General features: G+C 39.6%; 1 protein-coding gene across 1 annotated transcript in view; it reads left to right on the forward strand.

Annotated features, from left to right (window-relative positions):
* The first annotated feature begins 307 nt into the window (after positions 1-307).
* LOC124166514 (tyrosine-protein kinase transmembrane receptor Ror) overlaps positions 308-25,204 on the forward strand; it is a 122,033-nt gene continuing 97,136 nt past the window's right edge. Inside the window, exon 1 of the mRNA XM_046544057.1 lies at positions 308-1,224. Within this exon, the coding sequence (XP_046400013.1) occupies positions 1,077-1,224 (148 nt within the window). The 5' untranslated portion in view covers positions 308-1,076. The remainder of the gene's footprint in view (positions 1,225-25,204) is intronic.

Below are 25,204 nucleotides of genomic sequence, written 5' to 3' on the forward strand. Positions count from 1 at the left end.
CGGCAGTCGACGCTGACAGGTTTATGTTTTCTGCCATTCATGCCGACTAGCGGTGGTGTTTCAAGAAATGGCATTTAGCCACTCTTCAACTGCATGCATGTAAACGGGGCGCTCTTTGGCGCATATCATGGGCGATCAAGAGGAGGACTCTCGTCCTACGGTACATTGAGGGGGTTGAGAGGCAGAATGAGGGGCGGGTGGTCCGGGGACGCTTTCCCCCCGCGCATGCCTGTTGTGTCTGGGACAGTGTGTGTGTCAGCGATGGAGGGGAGGGGAAGAAGGGGGAGGAGGAGGATGGCGGGGAGGGAGGCGGTGAGCCCCGATCGTCGACCCCCGTCCGCGTGAGAGAGGACGAGAAAAGAGGAACTGCTTGACGGGCTCTCTCGGGGGGATTTTCTTCCTTCTCTCACGGTGGGCGTGCTTCCCCAAAGCCGTGCGCATTCTCGTGTCGAGTCAGTAGGGGAGCAGTTGGCTTGTGCGTGCCGTGTTCGTCCACGTCCGTGTTTTCCCTCGTGGGCTCTTCAAGCGCCGTGATTCCTCCGTTGGTAGCCATCGCGGGGACTGTTCTCCCGGTCGATGTGGGCAGCGGCGGGCGGAATATGTCCTCCAGCCTCGTGGTCTCGCTCAGCTCCCGGACGTCTTCCTCCCAAGGTTAGTTCTTCGCGACGATGATCATCAGATGGACAAGCGGCGGCGTCCCCGCCCCGATAACGCAGCGGGCGAGTAAATAAACAAACGAGGCGAGGAGGGCGGCAACACCCCCGCCTTCATTACTGCTACATAATCCCATCTGCGCGTGTTGTTCGTCTCCGTGTTTCGTGTGCGTGGGTGTGTTGCGAGAAGAGACAAGAGTAATGTATTAAAGAAGGTAGGGAGAGAGAGAGAGAGGGAAGACGGGAAGCTATGGCCGTCCCATCGATTCGCGTGTGTTCTCCTCCCCCACCCCTCCCCTTTCGCCAGTGAGTGAGTGCGTGCGCTGTGCGTGTACGCACACAAAACACACGCACACTCAAAAGGGAAAGAGAGAGCAACAGTGCCCCCTCCCACCCCGGATTTGCTGCTGTCGCCCGAGCGACATGCCTTCTTCTCCGCCTCGGCAACAGGAGCCCTGCTCACCGTGGTGGGGTCGCCGGCCAAGATGCCAACGGTCTTCGGTCGGGACGCGGATGCCTCGCTGCACCTCACGCATCCTCCTGCTCCTCCTCCTGCTTCTCCCGTCTGCAGGTGAGCGCCCTCCATTTGAGCGTTAAATTCGCATTCCTTTTAGTCCAGGCGCTACGTATCAGCTGTACCTGCTCTTGCGTGAACGCTAAAAATGAGTGAAATTGCTCGCAGTAAATTATGTGAATGATTGATCTATTGTCAGAATGACTGAACTGTAAATTGAGTTAATGGCTTTAATTTACGATTAACCAGAATTCGTTTGACGTGTCCTGTTTATTTTTAAAGTGTGAGTGTCCGGCGTGACTTTTCCAAGTTGCCTCATTGTCTGACTCTCTGCTTTTGTATTTATTTATTTTCATGCCACCGAAAGCAGCCCTACATTTGCCTTTATTTGTTTTTATTTTGTAAGAAGTTAACCATTCACGAACATTCATGCTCCGAGTAGGAGCAACCTACTCTGGCGGGACTCGAACCCGCGACCTTTGGTTTGTCTGGCGAGGACCTCATACTGCCTCCCCTTGAAAAGCATTATTTATTAAATGCAGTAAAAGGTGCAGGTGTTTAAGAGGATATCCGAGGTTATCAGATTTACAATCCTTAAGTATTCATATGAAAAATATGGAATTGATAGCAAATTGCTTCCGGTTATCGCACACAACTCTCGCAACAGAATCTAAAATCAAGATCAATATTTAATTTCTACTCTTGTTGATTTAACTCATGCTAGAACACACTAATTTTGTACTCTATAACGCAAGTTTGCGTGTTTTTTTTGGAGTCCCTATAGTTTCTGAAGAACATTTTCTCATTTTAGCATTAGGAATAGTGATAAATAACGGTCAATGAAATTCGTATTGTATTTTTCTATATATTAGAAAGTAAAAGAAGGGGAATTTAATGTGCATTCAGGGAAATCTTCGAAACGTATTGCATTTTCCCTTCGAGTGTCGTGCTAACATTTAATCGGGTTCCCAACTACCCCCGCGTCTCTCTAGGTCCAGCGCGTAGGTGGTCTCGCCTCGTTGAATGCTTCCCCTTGCGGGGGCGTGCCCGCTCCGATCTACGGTCGCACACCCACCCTCTTTAAAGGCCGTTTTACACGGTACATTAGTTTGCACAAGCCCTCGCGCGAACGATCGTGTTGGGACCATTGTGCCGTGTGGAGCGGAAATTTGTGCGTACGCTTGTGGTATTGCCAATATAACCGTAAAGACAGTTAACGCAATTCATTTTTGTTTACCAAATCTCTTGAGAACGATTTTGTGAGGAAAGTTGAGCGTTGTAGAACGGAAATATGTACTTACACTTGTAATATTGTCAATAAAACCACAGGATGTTTGACGCGGTCAATTAATTTTCACAAAATTTCGCGCGCACGTCCCTATCAGAAAAATCATTCTATGTGAAATGGCAATTTGTGTTTACGCTTGGGCTATTGCCAATATGAACAAAACGACAGTTAAAAACGACGCATTAACTTTGACAAACACTCAACTTTTGTGTGAGTAAAATTTCGCGTTGTAAACGGTTATTGGTTCGTTTTTTTTTACCATTACAAACTACGAAAAGTTTGTTTTGTACGATAGATGAATTTGCGCAAGACCTTCGCGCGAACGATAATGCATAATGGAGAATGTTGTGCTGTGTTTATGGGAATTTTTTATGTTCGCTAGTGTTGTTGTCAATACAACCGAAAAGACCATTTTACAATGCGCATTAATTCCCATGAGTCCTCAAGGACTTCGGCGTTAGAATATTTTTTTAACTGCGAACGGTAATTGATGGTAAAATACGCTAGTGCTATTGCCAATACAGTCGAAAGTCATTTTCACTCTGCGAATTTATTTTCACGAACTCTCGCGCGAACCATCCCGGAAGGAAAGATGTGCCTTTTAAAACGGTAATTCGTATGTTTATACTCTTGCGACATTGTCATTGAGCTCCTTGATTTTCGCGATCGCGAATTTTTACGATTCCAGTAGTTTGTAAAAATGAAGACTCTAAAAACTTGCATAAATTGCGAGCGCGCATGGAATCTTTAACATTTGCGTTCCCGAAAATCAAGAATCCAATACTAATGAATTGTAATCAGCAGAACCTCCTCTTGCGTGAACGCTAAACATGAAAATAAATGTACCGTGTAAATTATATGATTGCTTGCGCTATTTTCAGAATGACTGAACGGTTAAAAATCGCGGCAACAGGTCTATTTTACACTCTGACAGGTACCTGTATAATATTTCGTAACTTATTTCATGCAGGGACTTGGACTATAAGAATCGGTGTTAGCACTACTAAACTAAAATATTACCTCAGGCATGTTAACTTTTACAAACTGTTGGATACGTAATGTATAACATAAGTAACAGAAGTTGAAAATATATTCTTCAAAAATATATTTTTTCTATTGATAAATCCGGCACTGCAAATGAATTACTATATGTGGAGGGTAATATAACAAAAGTATTTGGTTTTCTCTGCAGCAGTTCCTCCTAGCTGCGCTGACAGCTTAGATTTTTTTGTCTAATTCTTAACTGGTAGTGTTTAATAGTATTAGTAATTCCATTATTATTGCACATACTTGATCATTGAATTTAAAATCTACCCTCATTCATCCATATATTAAACCTTCATTGTTATTGCAAGTTTGTGATGTCTTTGGCGATGTCTAAGTAATGGGTATCGAACAAGCTTTAAGATTTTGAAAATAAGCAATCTGGTAGGTACTCCGGAAGAGAAGGCTGCTAGATGATTGGCAGAACAGGGAATTGCATAAATTCAGCGTTAACACAATACATACAAGCACTGACATTGAAAGACATTGTACGCAGTGAACAGTAAAAAGATTGGTTTTCTCACAGGCTCAGTCGCACTCACACTTTGATTTCCTCCACAGTTTGTGATAAACCGATGCATAAAAATATATCATAGGTCACTTACCTGTGCAATTGACTATGAAAGTATGCAGAATGTGGATCCCTTGGTGTGATGGCTTATTTGTTAGCTTCCGGTTCAGATCCCATCGGTGGAAGTTATTTTTAATAGGATTCCTACTCGGGTTTTGTATTGATAGCTCGTCAAGCAGAGTGGAGTCCATTGGAGAAGGTGTGGTCATGGGTCAGGGGTGCCGAATTGCAAAAAATATTGGGGGGCCCAAACCGGGGATCTTGCTCCGGGAAATTTTATAAGTAGTGAGTTTTAAGTTTTTTAAGCATTTTAGAAGAGTCATAAGATCAACATTAGATTCCTGATAACTCGAATCTCGATATCTGGACACTCTGGGAAAATCGGCAAGCCTGACACATTTTTTCCTCACACCCATAAGGAATTTTTGAGGGGGCTCGGGCCCCCTCAAGCCCCATGGAGTCGGGGCCACTGTCATAGGTTTTTCTCCTTCAGATCAGGCCAATACCGTCACTGGGACTCTCTCCTTACTTCGCTTCTCTGCCCTACCCTCTGGCGCAAATAATCTTGGATTTCAGTTGCCTCGAATGTGCTAATCATTCACTGGAGACCCGTGCTGGGACGCCGGAACGTATCCTGTGCACCCTCCAGCCTGGAAACCTTTGGCGCCCTCCTGTTCCGAAACTGACAACTTTTACAGTCAGAATACCAACATTGAGCAGTTAACTTGGTTTCAATGATGTCTCATTTATCAGCATAATTAACACCGTCTTGAGTAAACAAAGCAATAATTAAATTAATATAATTCAATCTGGTAAGATTCAATTCAATCTCAACAGGGAAAGGATTTAAATTTCAAAATTTATTTATCATTATATCCATATCCCCAGACCCTCCGGTAGTCCTCCCCCCGTATAGTGCTGGCGCCCTCTGGCCATGGCTGTCCACCGCCCTAAGAAGGGGTCCAGCACGGGCCTGATTCACTGTACACTTTTCCTGGAAGAATAACCTATGAAAACAATTGGAATCCACAAAAATTGGATCATTTTGGATTTTCCTTCAGTCGGCGTTTTTTATTATTTCCAAAAATAAATATTGATCAAAGTCTACTTATTTAGCAGTCTTACAAAAATTCTTAAAATATTCGGCGGGCATTCGGTGAAAAATTGACGAATAAAAAGCTCTCTGACGGTCTGAAGACGGATTATTGGGGAGGTAACTTTTAAAACGCAGTATCATTTTTCAGCGACGAACCAACTCTTACTCCTAACCTGATGACTGGCTAAATACGGCGCGAATTTTACTTACTGAGCGATGCGCGATGTATCAATTTAAAGCATATACCAGTGACGGAAATGACTCAGCCCCACGTATTTAAGCTTTTTATTTGTGGCAGATGTAAAAAAAAGTTTGAAAATGGAAAATTTTCATTCCCCAAGTCCGTCGTGAGCGGGATGGGTAAGTGGGTGATGGCTTCCGACCCCCTCTGAAATTTTACGGAGGTGCTACCGGAGATGCAGCCATACAAAATGCTAGCCAACGAAATCATACACTTCTCCTTGAACCCCTCCGAGATACATGGCCCATCCATGCTAAACCTTCCGAAATCTTTTTCTATGGCCGTGCGGCATTTATTTATTTATTTTACACACCACCGAAAACAGCACTAATCGGCCTTTACATCGGGGTTGATAACATTAACAATCACAAACATCCATGCCCTGGGAAAGGGTAAGTTACCCAGGCGGGACTCGAACCCGCGACCTTCGGTTTGGCAGGCGAGGACTTTAACCCTCCACCACCGAATTTGCTTCACTTGTAGATTGTAAAGTTTGCGGGATCTATCAATATACTTCAGCTAATACTGATATCATTTTTTTAATCGAAATAACTGCATAGCGATCGCACGACCGCTGGAAATAATTTTACCCCCAGGATTTGAACATGTCAAGGGCAGTTGGGCAGTTGGCAACGGGCAGTTGCTGTAACAGCCACGCTGCCCCTTAGGAATTGAACCAGGGTCCCCCGTTCCTCGTAAGCCTGTACATTTACATGCTACCCTGCTAGCCGCCTCAACAGGGGATTTAGAACACGAGTTGTTTACAAAATAAAAGAAACACATAAAAATTAGAGTGATTTTACTACTGAGGTCGACACATATTTTTTAAAGTTCTTAATTCTTCGGGAAAAAACGAATTTCTGTACCCATCTGTTAGGTAAAGCACCTTCCTTTGTGTATCATTTGAGTTGAGCCTGGGAATGAAATGAGGCTTTTAAATGATATTTTCCGTGTTATTCTGAAAGGTACTTATCTCTTCCTCATTACTCAACTAATCTCAGCCTAGCACCGGACCTGTGAGACACTATCGGCTCCCTGCCTAATCCTTGTGAAAGCTGGGCTCTGACTCTCTGTTCGCTCGTAGCAGTTTTTGAAGAATCGTGCGCATTTCCGTCGTACGGAAGACCCTCGCATTACGATAAATCCGTTCCGGAGGACCGATCATAATGCGAATTCCACCGTATGTTGAATCGGCATTTTTCCGGACGAGTTTAAAGAGCATCAGCGTATGCAGGTAAATGATTGTATGATAGAAATTTATTTAATAAACAAAGAAGGGGTAGAATTAATAAATGATTACATATTGTGCGAGTCGAATATTATCATCGGTCAACATCTAAAGATTGGTTTGACGCAACTCTCCATTTCTCTCTCCTATCCGCTAGCCTTTTTATAACGACGTATTTCTTCTCTTTTACATCCTATACAATCTTCCTATGTAACTCATTCAGGGCCGTCCCTTGCCCTTCTCCCCATCCACCTGTCCTTCTAAGATAGTCTTCATCAGGCCATCGTGCCTCAAAATGTGCCCAACTAAGTTGTCCCGTCTTCTGCTTAAGGTTTTTAGGCAGCTTCTCTTTTCTCCCACTCTTCATTGCACTTCCTCGTTACTTACATGGTCAATCCATTCTACCTTCATCATTCTTCGGTAGCACCACATTTCGAATGCTTCCACTCTTGACTTCTCTGCTGCTGTTGTCAACGTCCAAGGAGTCAAATATAAATCGTCGAAATGAACAGAGTTCAAAAAGCGCTCGCTAAATCGGCTCAGATGGTATGGCGGACCCATCGTAACTCGGGGATCTTATGTTTTTATTTTATTAATTCCCATGCCACCGAAAACAGCACATATTGGCCTTTTACTTCGGAAGTTTTGGCAAATTTAGCGGTTAAACGTGATCGAACAACCATGTCCTGTATAGGGGCAACCTTCCGAGGCGGGATTCGAACCCGCGAACTCATGTCTTTATTATGGTGCATCATATTTGGTTCACGGATGACCATACACACTGTAGCTGTCATACTGATTTGGGATATTCCTCCTGCAGGGGAGGGATGGGGGGTTAGGAAATGGTGAGACGCTAGGGGAGAGCGTTTCTTCTTTTTGGCGTCGCCCCTCGACGGTGGGCGTCGCCCTCGGCGTCCAACGCCTCCGTCTGACGCTCACCCCGATACACCGCCTGTGCACCACGTGCGAGCCGAAAATCATTCGCCCCCTCCCCTCCTCCCCTCAGGGTCACTCCGTGTCAACTCGGCCCATTATAGACTCACTTTTTCATTTAAAAAAATTACCCCTGTTGCTTCGTTCGACTTAGGTCGGTAAAATGTTGCGTTCTTTTTATAGACGATGAGCTGTACCTCCTCTTAGGTATTTATATAAATTGTCACTCACCCAAAAATAAGAAAGGGTTCATGATAACAATGGGAATAAAATTTGGGAAAATAATAATGCTTGGCTCGTCCACCAGTTTTCTTTTTTTGCCGCTTGGGATAGTGGTTGAAATATATAGGGACACGCATATTTCTGTTTTTCAATACGATGCGACGCCTTCTACTTCTCGATCTATTCGCGGCGAGGAATCGACGGCGTTAACCCTTTCTCAGATAAGTTGATGACGTCACGAATTAATGCCTGGCGTGTCACCGCTTCTCAGGCATTCCTCAACCTCGCGCATTGGCATTAATCTGCTCGAGAGCGATTCCTTCTCTCTATGATATGCTCTTCACGAACGAGCAATTGTACCAAAATACTAATGACTTTACAAACTCTTCCAATGTAGACGGAAAATTTGGCGGTCTTTTATTTGAAACCAACGAGAGAGTCTTAAAGAGTAATACACGTTTTTTGGTCTAAACTTTTATTTCCCTTCCATATCCGGATTCTTTCAATGTATCGGGATTTTAGGTCCTAGTGAACGTTCGCGTTACTTGTAAGTCTATATGATACCGTTATTTTTTTCTGCGCTTATTAACCAATCGATTTAAAACGCACTTAACTTTTTACGAGTTCAATGTGAGAATTTTAATGTCTTGATTTGCTATATGCTTCTCGTTTTGTGAGGGAAGCATTTGCCAGTTGATTTCAGCGAACTTCTTAGTTCACCGAAACTCCATATGGCGAACAACATGCGAAGGAACATGTTAATGTGCATTGGAAAGAACTGGGACTTATGAAAGTGTTCGTTTTTTTCTCGATTTTTCTATTTTCATTATTACTTTCATTACATTTGGTTCCTGCTTTCCTGCTCTCGAAAAACATCGCTATGGTGGGAAGTAATCGCCGGCAGTTCGCCAGTTTTGCAACAGTTGGCGACACTAATATTACAATAGATGATTCTTCAGTCGATCTCTGGAAGTGTTGTCACCCACCGCGAATTTAAATGAGTGTACAAAACTCGCCACGCACGTCGCTGACGGGCAGAGCGATCCGAATTGCACGTAGAAATAAGTTACAATAAGGGGTATTAACCGAAATTTATATTCGTGGTGACGTGTTTTATCAATTTCATAACTTTTCAATGCTATTACTCACGATCGTAAATTTTGTATGGTAAATATTATGGATAAATCACTCTTAAGGATAGCACTCTTAAAATGTAACGTTGTTATTATTTATTTATGAAAATTTGCAACTGAATATTAGTAGTGGTCTGTGAGACCTCAGGTGACTAAATTGGAAAAACCAATAAACGTAATGCTGGTGGAAATCATTCAAAAAGTTGTTGAAAACAATTCCTAGTGATTTTTCAACAATGATAACAATTAATAATTTGTAAGGAAGCATTTTTAGTCGCATAACGTGGATAATTAAGTACTTAATTCCAAAAGTACGATAATAATAACTCAAGTGTTTTTGATATCAGTTTTTTGATCCTGTTTCAAATAACAATTTTTACTGAAAAAGTTGGTTCGTATTGGGAATGCATAATATTAAATATAAATTATATAATATTTGAGAAGCCAGTGAAACAATAAACTAAGCAATAAAAATGACTTTGCAACGTTTTATGAATTTTTGTTTTACTGCGGTCTCCCAGACCGCACGTCTTTATCTTTATCTTTATTCATCCACGGCGAGGATTGGCCCTCACGGATGTTGTATACAACACATTTATAAAAACATTCGATACAACGAAACATACAAAACATGTACATTGGATCAAAAAACATTAGAAACACATACATTACAAAGATTACATTTTAAATAAAAGAGAAGAAAAGTCCAGCTCAAAATACTCATGAATTGAGTACAGTGGATAATTGCACAGCCACTTTTCCAGCACATTTTTCAGTCTAGTGATGCTCACTGATCTGGCTTTGCTGGGTAATTTATTAAATAATTTTACTCCCAAATTGTCAGACTGGTTGTTGGTCTTAAACAGCCTACAGTAATTAATATTTAGGCTATTTTTAGCCCTAGTGTCATGAGAGTGGATGGTGGATCGTATGGGGTAGGTATCTAAGTTATCTTTAATGTACATAATGCTGCGAAACACAAAGAGGCTGTAGATGGTGAGGATATGAAAGTTTTTAAAAAATATAATATTTTTAATAATAATTTTAATAAGTCACTGGTAGTGTAAAAAGAATTGCACGTCACTGGTTAAGGGTTAAATTTCATTACATGTTGGGTGAGTATCATACGAAATGAAGTAAAAATAATCACAAAAGAAACTATCTGTTTTCAGTAGCCGCCAGGATACGGTCTCATGGGCCTTCTTCGCGGTCCCTCCTTCGGTCCCAGACCCTTTTGGATTTCCCAACGCCTACCATGCGGTCTCGCCGATGACCATTGCGTGAATTTTTCCACCGCCGTGCGTTACCTGATATGATGTGGTAATTTACGATCCCTGAGAAAAGTGAATTTTCGAGTCTCTACTTTATCGCATTTGTTTCCCTTATTTTTTTATCATCGTAAAATATACCGCGGTGGGTAGGGTATTTCAAAATATTGTCGTGTTATATCCTAAGCCATTGAAAAGGATTCCTCCCCCCCTGGGTCACTGCGTGTCAACTCGGCACCGTGCCATAATACGCTCACTTTTAATTTAAAAAAATACTAAATCGCTCTGCCTTGGTGGAGAAAATGGCAGCTTCCTCATACGTTGCCTGGTTAATTGTAGTAACAACTAAACTAGATGCGTGGGTAGTGTAACATATTTCATTACGTCATAGTTAATATTAATTTTTTTAATTTGTGAATCATAATTTTTCAACATTGTCAACAAGAAATCGAAACTTAACCGTAATAATCATATTGTTTTGATGATTATTAGCATTTTATATCTTATTTTTTACTGCTCACATTATAATTAGGCCCCTCAGACATAATAGCCTAAATTTATGGTTGCATGCCTCTTGCACGACGTAATCAATTTCTATATCATATTTAGGTAAAGTAATTATCTCATGAATATGAGTACAACATACATATGTACTCGTAAACATGGTTTTACCTGATTCTTCCACACTTAATTCGCTAATGAGGAGATTTTTACGTATCAATTTCCCACGGACACGTTCTTATGTTCTTGAGCAGATAGGAGAACATATTGAACCATCATCGAAATGAATTCAAAAAGTCCGACGAATTTATTCATGAGACTACATATCTTCTTCGGAATATTTTTCCATTTTTCCCACGCAGCCATGAAAGTCCCACGAATGGGAAAAAAATCCCCGAATAGGAAATGCTGCCGACGACAGAAATAGCCCACTAGATTCCACCTCATCGTCGTGGCTTGTGAAAAACCTCAAGAAATGCAAGGGGAGGTTTTATAAATGAACGTATGTTGGCTGTACGTCACATTTTAGTATGAATTACTGCGAGAGCAATTGTGTTAATGTGCATACTCACGCATGCATGCGTAAGTATACATGCATATGACCCTTAAAGGAAGATAAAATACTTTTAATAACGGAAACAAATGAGAAATTGCATGAGGTGTTATTTTCGGCGTCGGAAGGATGTGCCGCTGTGGTTTTAAAATTTTTATATGGGTCTTTGCATGAATACATTTTTATGCAAGAGATTATGGTGTTTTTATTACGAGTAATTTTCGTACACAATTTTTATGGTAATTGGGTGGTTTCCTATTATTTTTTATTGCCTAAATCGAAAGATTATTACTCCTGGAGTACGAATTTCACACTTTTAGATTTTTAAACGACGGTATCTATTTTTCGCGATTAATCGAAATGTGAAAATTATCAAGCGCGCGAAAACGCGACGCCTAAGTAGGAATGATGGGAAAAAGTCCGTGTGACGTATTTCTGGTTCCCCCTGCCGCCTTCTGAGGTGACCTTGGGGCGAGTCTTGAACGCTGATACGAGCAGGCTGCTAGCAGGTAGCTGAGTACCCTGCTGGCTGGTAGCGCTTGGTTTAAATAAGGATTATTATTCCCCTATCAAACGAAGGAAACTTTCCGAAATTAGGTATTTTTAATGTGTTATTATTAAGAGATGTTTCCCTGAGCTCTGTGCATCATGCATGCATTAGAAATCTCATACAACGTAAAACTCCTATCTACTCGTATAGAAACTAGGTCCCTGTGACGTCACGTGGAACGGAATCGCATTGGCGCCAATCTGGCCTATTTCAAATAAGGCTAAAATTGACCGTTGCCATTCGTCTAAACTGGGATTTCTAAAACCAAATAATTTGTATATTATGAATACACTAATGATGGGTAAGCAATCGCAATCATTGCAATTCGTTTTCTTTGATGAAGGAAACTACCCTATTGCATCGCCATTCTGTTTTTACTTATCGGGAATCTTGTGCTACATACGTTACCTTCGGAATTGAAGCATCCAATTCTCGAAGCGTTTTACCTCAGTGTCAATGACGATATCGAGGTAAGGTTCGAACGATTACGTCTGCGGGAAAAATCTTTCCAAGCTTCTATAATGGTGAACAGGCATTATTGTACCCCCGTTAAATCTTTATCAAGTTATCGTAGTCAATTTATGGAGCTTTCGTCTCATTGTCAATATATGTACTCCTTGCAGTCAATCCAGTCCATCCGCGGAAACAAATCACGCACGACGTGTTTTTTAACCTAACCACGTGCTCGTGGAATTGAACGCTTCGGTTGCTGAGTCCACGGGCCAAACTGCTTACTCCATATCCTCAATTTCTATGTTAGAATAGTAGTTACATTCTGCATTACTGTGAAACCTCAATAATTGTTTAGGGTGGGATTCATGCATCTGAGCGTGCTCGTGGTTTGAAGTACATAAGGAATGCTTGCATGAATGTATAGATCACGGCAGATCTTACATAAGAAAGCTCGCAAGCGACGCAAGGTGGTGCGGAATGATAAAATATAAATGAAAATTTTCAGTACCGCATTAGTCATCTCAACAAAATAATAATGTAAGAATTTAACCGCGTCCCAAAAATAATTGCCTTAACTATGTTAAATTCATAGAAAATTGTTTTAGAAGATATTTTTATTTCACTGAAGTGGCTATTGCGTTTATTTTACCCCGTGCGATTAATGTTTTGGGTCGGTCTTAATGGAGGAAGTGAGGGCAAAAATCAGTTGGAATGGCGTGAACATTATTGCTGCCGGCCGCTGTTCTGCATATTATTTTATTGATGTCTTTCAAAGTGGTTGTAAAGAGGGTTCCTTTTATGTGAGATGCCAGCGTGTTACAAATATTCCCTCAGACATGTTTTTGAAGCCTGCTTGAGGGCAGCCACGTTGTAGTCTGTTTCTATACAATGTGAAATGTTGACTCATCATTACAGGTCATCAACCGTTGGGATGATATGACGCAGCTTTCCTCTCTATTCCTCTGGCGGCTAATCTCTCCATCTCTTCACATTTCTTCCTTTATGTGATCTTCGTCATTAGCCCCATGTATGTACATCATCTGATTTTCTTTTGTAACTCTGCCCTATTGACTGTACCTTAGACGATCGTGTTCATTAAGTCCTCATATCTTTAAACATGTGAGAGTAAGTCATCTCTTTTTTTGTGTTGGATTCCAAATTTTTTTCTCCTGGTCGTCCGAACACTTCCTAGCTGGACATTCAATTTCCCATATCAGTTCTTTATCTGCCTACGATGGAACTACGCTTCAAAGGCTTCCATTCTTTTCTTTCATACTGACATTTTTGTTCAGCTGCACGCCGAAAACTCCAAGAGACTTTAAAATCGTTATCTTAGTTTGTATTTGTCTAACGTCAGATCGTAGCTCTTCATTGTCTTTTCGAGATTATTAAGCGTTTTCTCACGCTTTTCGTTTGTCTCTGCTATCAACGCCATGTTGTCGGCGGGACGTAGCGTGAGGATCCTTTCTCGTTGCTCACGCGATCTGGACCTTTTCTTAGACGAAGTTAACCGCTTTCTCAGTGTAGGCCGTGAAAATCAATGGAGAAAGTTCGCCACTTACGTGAATGCTTCCCGTATTCTTGCTGCCTCTTTGAGTTAAGCCCCATTTTGATCACTACCACATGGACTCTTGTTAAATGTAACGTGCTGGACTAATCTGTTATGGTAACTCATTCCTCAACCCTTCAGTTCGCGAGTTATCTACCTGCCTTTTTAGTCGCATGCCTTCTCCAAATCCTCCGCAATATGCCTTCATGTCTTTCGAAACTTTCTTTCCTCTGTGAGATGTGTGAGGGCTGGAAACGCTTCTACATGCCTATATGCGCTACAACTGAGGCGCTATGTAGTCGTGGACGCCTCTGCATCATGTTCCTCTCTATTGTATGTTATTCTAGTTATTATCGGTATCAGGTGACTTGGCACCTTAGGACTATATCGTCAGCCTGATTAATTGGTTTAATTTTTACTGTTACAGTTATTATACCGTTTTAGGCAGGTTTACATGGAGAATTTTTCAAATAACTCTAAACTCATAACCCTATATTTAGCTACAGGCGTGGGAATTTTTGCACATTCAGGCCAGTTCCTCTGACTAGGGCACCTCACAACGGGAGGATTTTACGCCTATCATACCTCCCCAAATTGAACTTTCCTTCTTAACTTCCCAGTGAGGCCTGTCACCTATCATTATGTATATAAATCCTAATCTCTTCCCCCCATGCCTCTTACCTACTTTTCTTCCCACGAAACACGGTTTTTATAATTTCTTCCCAGGTTATGTCTCGCTCCATCCAACCCCTCTGCCTCCATCATATCTTATGTAGACGTTTCCTCTCACTGTCCACCAAGTCTAGTATTTCTTCCTTTCTCTTCCTCTCTATCCACTTCACCTTATCCATTCTTCTTCACAACCCGCATCTCGGACTAGCCTTTCTCGTGCTCTTTCCTCCGCGTCCAGGTTTCCGCACCTCCGCTACACTTTAAATCAGATTCTTCATTGCACTTTAATGAACACTCTTACATTACAGGTTAGCAGTGCATTCATTTCTCAGTCTTGCGTGCAATAATAACTGCGCTGACGAATGCGTTACCGCTCTACACGGTACTCGCAATCATTCACGAAATTTCATCGTCTGTTGAGTGCGCGAGTAGCGAATCAAACGAAATTTAGTGCGCAACCTTGTTGACAACGCTGGTCTGTGTCGTGTAAATGCAATGACACAAAGGCGATTATCCTTAAACTTAAGCAGACAATAATATGCGTATAATTAATAAGGCAATACAGTGAAAAAGTAGACGAAGATCGTGCTCATAGTTAAGATTACTTTTGCCACTACCTAGAATTTATACTTTTCTGCGACACTCACTAATAGGATTAAGACGGGAATAATAATCGAAAATTACAAATTTTTCACGTCTATCACATTCATACAATGCTGTAGGATATTGTAACATTGTATATCTACATGGTGAATCTCATATCTCTCGGAAAATTAATGGAACTTACCATGAACTTTAATTATTATGTATGTTCATAGAACGTACACTTGAGATGAATCAATCAATCACTCACTCGTTAAACAAACCGGTATGGCAGAATAAGGAAGTGAAAACCTTCCTCTAGTTCAATACTTAATGTAACACGTATACATAAATGCGCGAAAAACGATATTCTAATGATATTTCCTTGCCTTTACTGATTTACCTCTGGAGTATCGCCAGACATTATTCAAGACACCATGATCACTCAAGACGGCAAATCACTCAAAGTAAGCAAACCAAATATTTTATATAGGTACTCAGACATTTATTATCATTTTCACATCTGATACTTATTTTTAAGTAGAAATTATGGGTATTTTTGATCATTTCGCGAGAATATTCTGAATAATATTCATGGTTACCACTGCAACATTTATCGGAAAAAAATGTTGACATTGAGAGAATACGAGCTCGGAATTAGATTAGGGGCTATTTTGCCGTCTCGCATCCACGCATTCTCGCATGTTTTCTAGCAATAGGGTGGTTTCCTATTATTTTTTTATTGCTTTAATCGAAAGATTATTACTCGTGGAGTACGTGGTTCACGCTTTTAGATTTTTAAATGACAACATCTATTTTTCGCGATTAAATGAAAAGTGAAAATTTTCAAGCGCGTGAAAACGCGACGCTTAAGTATGAATGCCGGGAAATATCTCCGTACGTCGTATTTCTGGTTCCCCCTCCCGCCCGGTGAGGTGACCTTGAGGCGAGGCTTAGCGCTGATACGTCGCAGGATGCTAGCGGATAGCTGAGTACCTTTCTGGATGGTAGCGCTTGACTTAAAAAAAGTTTATTAATACCTTATCAAACGAAGAAAACTTTCCGAACTTAGCCAGTTTTAATAGGTGATTATTAAGACATGTTTCCCTGAGCTCTGTGCCTCATGCATGCATTGGTAACCTCAGACGATGTATAACTCCTATCCTCTCGTGCAGAAACTAGGTCCCTGTGACGTCATGCGGAGTGGAATCGCATGGGCGCCAATCTGGCCTTTTTCAAATGAGGATAAAATTTGACCCTTGCCATTCGTCTAAACCGGTATTTCAAAAACCAAATAATTTGTGTAATATGAATACACTAATGGTGGGTAACGAATCGCAATCAATGCCTTTCGTTTTCTTTGATGAAGGAAACTACCCTATTCACCGCATTACACGACGCAATTTTGATTGCACTTCCTTTACGTACGTCAGATTGCGCACTGACGTGGCCCGTGTAAAACGGCCTTTCTACATGCTATCCCGCACGCCGCCAAGATATCTTAGTGGTGGGAAGTATAATGCACTGACAGTGGCGGATACATATGGGGGGCGCAGGGGGCGCGCGCCCCTCCCTTGCGGGGACGCCCGTATTGCCGAACATTGCAGAACCACAATTGTAACTTTTTTATAAGATAGTATTGTCTTGTATATATGTACAATCAGTTTAAATAAAACTTTCTTAAACTTGCATGTGGCTTATTTTTCATTACGATAAAAGTAAAGATAGCTCAAGAAATATTTTTGAGTTTTTTCTGTATCCGCTACTGTGCACTAGTGGTTAACCTTGTTGAAAATACTATAAAAACTGCGAATGGACTCTCTGAGGTCGACCTAAGAATTACTTCTGCCCTTTATTGTTCGCGGGGAAAACGAATTACGTTATGTAACCTTCCGTTCTTTTTTCTTCAATGGACACTATTAGAACTCAGACTAGCAGTTGATAATACCGGTTGAATATTATTATATAATAATCGTTATTTTCTCTACCAAGCACTATTCTTTGCTTTTGATGTACAGTCAATGCTTCGATCATCAAGGAAGTGCTACTGAAAATGATTATAATGCATTATTTTCATGTTTTGAACAGAAGTTTGTGAACGGATCAATGCGTGGTAGAAAATTAAACGAAACAGTGTGAATTCAGTATTTTCTCCCATTATAATTATTTTTACCGTCTTACGGCGAAAAAGCTATTCAACTAAGAATCTTAAATGGAAGTACTTTAAAAATAGAAATTGAAAATCTCCGCACTAAAAACGAAGCTTTTTCTATAATAATTGGGATTAGTAGATATGTGGTTATATAGACGTTGTAGTTACTTTTGAATACCAATCCCTCTCATTGTCAGTGTTCGTCTTCTATGAGAGCGCAGTAATTTCACCAATTATTGCTGCCTTCGGTTTACCCGTGGAATAGGAGGCTGAGAATATTGACGCGTTCAAACTTTTATTTTTTTATGCTACAAGTCTTATATTTTACTCTACAGGTCTTCTTTAATGGGCGAATTTGTCTCAATTACCCTTAAAATATGAAGGCCCATCTCGTGTTTTTTTCCCGTTTCCCATTACTCATCCTTCCAAAGAAATAGAGTGACCATATAGCCGGACCCAATGGGTTTAAGACTTCCAGTTCGAAATTGTCTGTGACATTTGACTGATGTACGCTATCGGACGTTTGTCTGCTCATGAGATTAAAATGTTGGTCCATTTTACCACCGGAATATTTTAGGAGGGAGTTTATTCACCTCTTTTCCATTAAAATATATTAGAATTTAATGGGATTTGAGCTGCTGCTCCCGAGGATTGTGTGATGGTTTCCCTATCATTTATCTTAAGTATATTCCCATAGTATCAAAGTCAATTAATTTTTTTATTGCTAGAAAAAAAATTTACTTCGCCGATTGCTCGTCGTAGATGTCGGAAGAATGGATTATGATCCAAAGATCACTTTGTTTTAGATTTTTTAGAATTACCTATTGAAAGAAACACATGCAATTTTCCACGATGATAAACTTTTACTCCCGACCCACAGTGGGCTAAAATCGAAAAAAGCTGGCCAAAAATGATTTTTTTCACTTTTTAATTTGGAAAAAACTATGATATATTCAAATTATAGAATGATCATTGACCACATTACTGAAATAATTTTATTTATAACTAATTTTTTTAAAGCAGGATACATCTGTCAATTTAATGAAAAATGGTCACAAAATTTTTACCCCATTTTTTGAAAAAATTGACTGAAGTTTTTTTTCTACTGTTGCGTTATGTTTAAAAATGCCTAAATTTATATCACTACATAATAGAAATTAACATTTTTAGAATCCATTATAGTGAAAGTTTTAATTCTAGCGATAATATTTATAAGTTTTATTTAAACAATTAAAATGTCCCATTTTTCATGTATTTTTAACATAATGCAGAGAAAAACTTGATGTTTTTCACTTTGCTTCACGAAGTGTTTAGCACCACATTATGAAACGAAGTGTCAACTTTAGTTATCAATTGAAAAATCCTGCCCCAATTTGCCACCCCGCCTCTCCCATCAAGTTACGTGCATGAATGTCCAACCGCCCGACGCGGTGGTTAGATGCTAACCTTTGTTCAGACTTAGCTGTAGTCGACGATAATTCGCCAAAAGTGACGCGAAATTACAGTTGTCTACACTTATATACTTTGTATACATTTAGCATGCCATATTAGTCTTATTGTTCCAATTTTTCCAAGGGCATATTACGATTTCCTTCATAAGTCATATAATGGACTCAACGATTGCGCCGGCAAGTCAGATTCTTCTCCCGGGAAGCGGGCGGCTACAAAGAATTATATATTAATTCTTGGAAAGCCCAATTCTTAACACTATACATTCGCATATTCTGCTATCCGTACTCTTATAGGCCTTTTATAACTCCCATCAGCTCAAACACTGGAAAGGGCACACGTGTGGCGGAGCGCCGCCCGCGCAGTGGCGGCGGGCACTACCCTGCCGACCGCGTTAATCCCCATTGTACCCGAAAACCCAACCACAGTGTTATGATTCTTATCTGGCGTTAAAGAAGTTCTGTACTCGTTTCATAACTGTCCCTTTATAGAAATGCCGCTTATTACTTTATTGCCTCGATCTATGAAAGGGTTATTGCACTGTTGAGGATCGCTTCCCTTCGCACGGGGTTTTCCGCAAATGCTTCTCTCCAATTGGTTGAAAACTATTCTCTTCCACAATTTTACCGAGAAAATTAGTCAGTTTGTCTTCATGAGTGCGAAAGGATGTGCGTGCTTGTGCTATGGAAGCAAAGAACGAGGATTTCTTTCCCTAAATCGTGAAATTTCAGCGTTGAGGCTGAACTACCATTAGTGAAGGATATCTCAGAACGATAAAAAGGTACGTTTTCCAAGTAAAATATCTCTGTGACTGTGTGTATTATTGAGGAAAATATGTTCTAATTTCGCTTTCTTTACGCAGTGATTTATATTGTTAATATTTCGGACGAGATAAAATGGAGCGCACGAAAGTAACCCGCAAAGAAATACATGACGTTATTGTTAGTGAAAGTGGAAATTCGCTGTCGTCAAAACGTGAATTGGCCCTTCAATATCTTTAAGATAAGTTAAAATTGGGGATAGACGAGAAGACAAAGGAAATGTTGAAGAATGTCATAGATAAATACGTTTTCAATGGATATATCCAGATATGGAAAGAATGAAGGAGAACCAGTGTCAGGTTTGTAGTAAAATTTCGATGTTGTTTAGAGAAGGATATACCGCTCCCAACAGATGCATGAATCTCTTCTTGAGACTCCTTGTTGAAGCATGGTCAAGGCACGACTAAAAATGGGACCCATTCCCAACGTTTTTTTCTGAACCTAAGCTAACATCAGAAATTACCGGTATGTTTACCATCAAAAATTCATATCATATAGATTTTTATTTATTAATTCCAAAATTTGTTATGAATATTTTAAATTTTTTGGGAAAAAGGATTTAGTAAGGACTTTTTTTCCTTTTTAAATAGGCATTAGCGAGGAACTCATCTCGAGGTTTGCCTCTATTTTAAAAGCTCTGATATCTGGACTTGAGATAGATTACGCCAATTTCAGCGAGTACTGCTCAGAAACTGTATCCCTTTTGTGGATATGTATCCGTGATACTACACGCCTCCCACGGTGCACAAAGTGCAGTTTCATGGAGCATCACTTGTCAAGGCAGCAGTGCTTCCAATTGGCCAATTTTCTTAGGATGCTTTGGAATCTCTCCGCAAAGATATCAGAAGATTCGGAGCGCACCACACGCGAAAAATTTTGCTCTTAGAAGAAATGGGAGATCTTTTCCGAAGGCTCCTCCTTACTTCGGACTATCTAATATCCAATAGTTATGTGTGTACAAATGCTAAAAGAAATGTTTCAAAGGATATACGAACTTACTTGTATTAGAGGAGCCAACTTCTCATGAGGACAGTGACGGCTGGGAATCCGATGAAAACTGGTAGTGGGCTGGTAAATTTATCCCTAATGTTTTCTTATTTTTTATGAATTTATGTTAATATATTATGGTTCATAAATAATTTTATGTGGCATTTTGGTTTATGGTATACATTTTTTGCTAGGTGATTTCTTATGTGTGTCCTTTCAGACAAAATGCTAACGTAAAATTAGTTGACTAAATCAATAATAATGTTTAAAAAATAATTTATGTATTTTATATGAACATTTTTATTTAAATTATTAAATTTCATGTTAAACTACTTACTTTTTTATTCCTAACTATTAATTTCAATTAAAAGTTCCCTCTTAACTGAAGCGGTCCAAATAGTCGATTTTTTTGTTTTTTTCCGTCTCCGCGAATTTGTTTAAAAAATTTCCCAGGATCAATTTTTCGGCAAAATGTCTTTATATTCATGTTATATAACCCAAATATGAATAGTAGGAAAAATTTCGTCGAGCTAATTATAAAAATATGGAAGATATGATTTTTGGCCAGCTTTTTTCGATTTCAGCCCACTGCGCGACCTATGTATCGATGTTACTACAACATATTGAAGGTAAAAAATAGTGGTAAAAACAAGAACTATTTTTAACCTTGAAAATGATGTAGTAATATCGAAACCTAGATCGGAAGTAAAAGCATATAATCGTGGAAAATTGTATGTGTTTCTTTCGAAATGGAAAAAATCCATTCCATCACGTAAAGTTCCCCTGATTTTAATTGTTGAGAATTCTTTTTTGTAATTATGGATTTTCTAGCATTTTTAGTTAAATGAATCATTGCAATATTTCATGCAGCATCTCATACAATTTTAAAAATCCTGATTAGCCGAATTGAACGAGTTCTATCCAATTGCATATTTATAAAGCGATGCTTGTAGGTAATTACTAACGATCCAAGCTATGAGATTCCTTTTGGTTTTCTTAGAAGTAAAATGTACCATTAAGGACAGTTTTTATCTTTCCTTTTTTATTCCCAATCCTAAAAGCCGTTTTTCGCCAGGCACTTCGCCGTTGACGCTGATGTTTCAGCCATTGGCGCAGTCCGGGGAGGTACTCAAGGGCTAATTAAAGGAGCTCTCATTTTGTCGTCTCGCATTCATGCATTTGCGCGTTCGTACTCGTAATTCGTCACTTAGCGTCACTCAGTATTCACTCTGCATCAGCTCGGACGTCAAAATGGACGTCAAAACGCTACTAGGACGTTGTGAACGAATGCACAGGATAGGATTTCATTCTTGGGCGGATATACCACATGGTTCCTCAAATTCGATGAAAACTGTACAGATAATTGGTGGAATTCTAAAACTTTTCGGCCAAATATTTCCATTCGTGTGAAAATGAAATTCGTTCAATTGTATTAGGCTCAACTATGTGGAAGTTAATACTGCGTATAATTATATTTTTTTTGGCTTTTTTGTTCCACTTACTGCAAGACCAGGCCTGTAAGACAACCGATATATATATGTGTTGTATTACTGGACTTACCATTGTATTCAGGTCTACGAAATAAATGTCTTCTCCTCTTGTTACTATAACTCTTTTACCTGTGTGAACGCGTACAGGGCCAGACCTTAGAATAGTCTCTCTTGGGGTATTTCCGGTCGTCTAGTCAACGCGGGGTGCAGTTATCCCGCTGGACTCGTTCTTCTTCGGCGATAGAATTTTCAGTTTAGATTTTGAGAATATACTCTTTTTAGTACGAATAGTGGGTGAAAATTTATGCTCAAATAGGAAATACCGTAAAGAGGCCTGTCTGTTAAGAAAAATATATTCCTTTAACATAGTTCTAGTCCGCCTCGGGTGGTATATTTGCAAATCAATCGTCTAAATGTGAGGTTTTGAACCGAGTTTAGAGTGAAGGAGATGAATTGTTAAATTTATAGTCATGAATATCGTTTTTAACCCTTATGACCCAGAGCTGCTTCTGGGAGAAATTAAATTTCAAGACTTCTCGTTTAAAAAAGTGACAAATTTACACTCAATCATAATTATTGTGGCAGCTATATATTTCACCATTAGTATTTACAGCACAAAAGAACACGTAGTTTAAATCTTTCCTAAATGGAGCTGAAAATGTATACATTTATCATGTTACTTAGAAGCAACATTGGGTAATAATGGGTGAAGTGACTTCTTTGATAATTTGAGGCAACTTAAGATATCAGCCTTAAGGTAGTGTATGATATCAGCTAGGCTGCTCCGTGTTCAAATAGTAAATAAATAAATTCTTGTGGTTGAGAGCTGTGTTATCTTTTTTATAACACTGACTTTTCTTGAAGCAGATTAAAATATTTTGGAGTGATCGAATCAATTAAGTTTGTACAACTTGCTATTTCGTACCCAGTGAATGAGTCCTAACGTTACGCAGGTAAGATATGAGAAACATGAGCCACGAATAAATTTACTTCTTCTTTATCTGGGTATCTGTCTGCCTTGAATGATTTTCTATTCTGGACGTACTCTCCACATACGTTGGCCTGAATATATTTCTCAAATTTCGAGAATGATTTTTTTCTGGAACTCAAGAAAATCGTAACAATAAAATTATCGATTAAAAATATTTAACACGCTATGCTCCTCGAGTAATATGAGAATAATACACAGGGTGGACTCATCCTTCGTGAAATTGTTCGGCTGATTCGTCGCACAAGTGGCACTTAAAGAGCGATCCGTTTCTGTTTCTTTGGACTCAAGTTCTCTGCTGCCTGTTGTTTCTTTATCGAGGGGAAGAGACAATCCGCAGCCAAGGCCGTCGACAACTTGTGGGACAATGGAAGTTGGGGAGCGGACATCACTCCTTTATCTACCCTAATCGTCGAAGGGACTTCCCTCGTCCAAACTTAATGTCATCTATTTTTCTTCCAAGCTTGTAGAGTTGGCGGAGTCCCTACTTTTATAGAAGATGCTGTAGAAATGTTATGCCTTTCCAGGCGTACGAGTTAAGACCTCATGAAAAGTAACGAAAAATTTGTAATTCCACGTAAATATTTAATTACGACCTAGGTTTCGACGTGGACTGTGACTGTTTATTCACTGTCTTATTATTATTATTATTATTACCAGTACATTGTTACAATTAGGCCATTGGCTTGGTAACATGAGCATAAGTTGCAAAAAGAAATTTAAAACATCATAACGAAACCCTTGGTCCCTTCCTCTTCAACCGCTTTTTGAAAATATGTAATTTTTTTTTGGGAAGGGCTCAAACAGTTTTGCTGGTAGGTCGTTCCAGTCCCTTATGGCCCTATTCAAGAAGGAGAAGTGCTTTGCATTTGTCCTTTGTGATCGGAACTTTATCTTGAACTGGTGATCATTCATTCCATCAAAGCTGGGTTTTGTAACGTCCTTCTCAAACTCTTTCCATGATTTTTCCCCACTTATTATTTTAAACATACCACATAGCCTGCTCCTTTTCCTCCTCTCCTGTAAATTCTCCCTTCCAGAACCCTGAGAATTTCTTAAACGATCTCCGTTTTTCTTGTGCTTTCCCAACACATACCTAGCAGCTTTACTTTGCACCTTCTCCTAGTTTGTCACCTTTCCTTTATAATGTGGGTCCCGAACAAGAGATGCGTACTCTGTACATCTGTACCAGAAGATGACGTGCCATGTTAAAACCTAGGTCCTGCAATCAATATTTATGTGGAATTACAAAGTTTTCTTTACTTTTTATTATGTGTAGTAGATTCCATAGAGTCACGCCTGAAACAGCTAATTAATTTTTTTTCTTCTTATCTTGACCTTCTTTAATTAATGGTTAAATAGTTCTTGGAGTATAGGTCCAATGTATATGATGCAAAAAAGTTGTAGCCAACGTTTCAGTTTATTTTTAACTATCATCAGGGTTATGAATGAAAACATGATAACAATATAAAATACTATGATATACAATATCATTGTATTTTATATTGTTCTCAAAGTTAGATCCAACAAAAATTAGCTCAAGGCATTGAATTTTCGCAATTCCCAAAAAAAAGCCAACATTAAAATATTTTTGTTCGATTTTTTCTGTTACTCTTCATCACGTTTAGAAAACATCTTTTAATTCCTGTTTATTCTAACCCGTACGAGTTTATGTCTAAATGTATGAACGCGTGAATGAACGCGAAAATGCACCGTGTAACCACCCAACTTGTGCGAACGCTTGAACAGAAAATAGAACCTCTTCTAATTTGGTTCATGCATTCGTACATTTTCCGTTCCGGTCCACCAAAATCTTTCATGAATTCAATCTTTACGTGTTCATGAACCGTGTAACCAGGCCTTTAGAAATGACTGCCAACTATTTGCGCTTATAATATTGAAATTACGTACTTCTATTCTTCAATCAGTTTTGTTTGTTGGTTGCTGAAGTTCCATCTAAGACCAAGTTGAAAGGATAGTGGAAAAATATCCTTGAAAGGGTGCAGGCGTGTAAAGGGGACAATTAATATGGACGATGAAAAATGCATGAGAATCGTGGCTGGCGTGAAAGGAATACCGCAAGTACTTCTTCCCATCGATGCGGTCGGAATAATTTACCTAGACGCCAAAGTAGCGCTTCTTGTGAGGTTTCAAAACTTTTCGAGAACTTCCTCGACGTTTTCTTATTTGCACTGTCTGAGAAATTTCCGGAGGCATCTGAGAATCCGTATTCGGGTTGTAAATAAGTTCGTTTTGCATCTGCTCT

This window comes from Ischnura elegans, chromosome 10 (genome assembly GCF_921293095.1).
Source record: "Ischnura elegans chromosome 10, ioIscEleg1.1, whole genome shotgun sequence".
Lineage (NCBI taxonomy): Eukaryota > Metazoa > Arthropoda > Insecta > Odonata > Coenagrionidae > Ischnura > Ischnura elegans.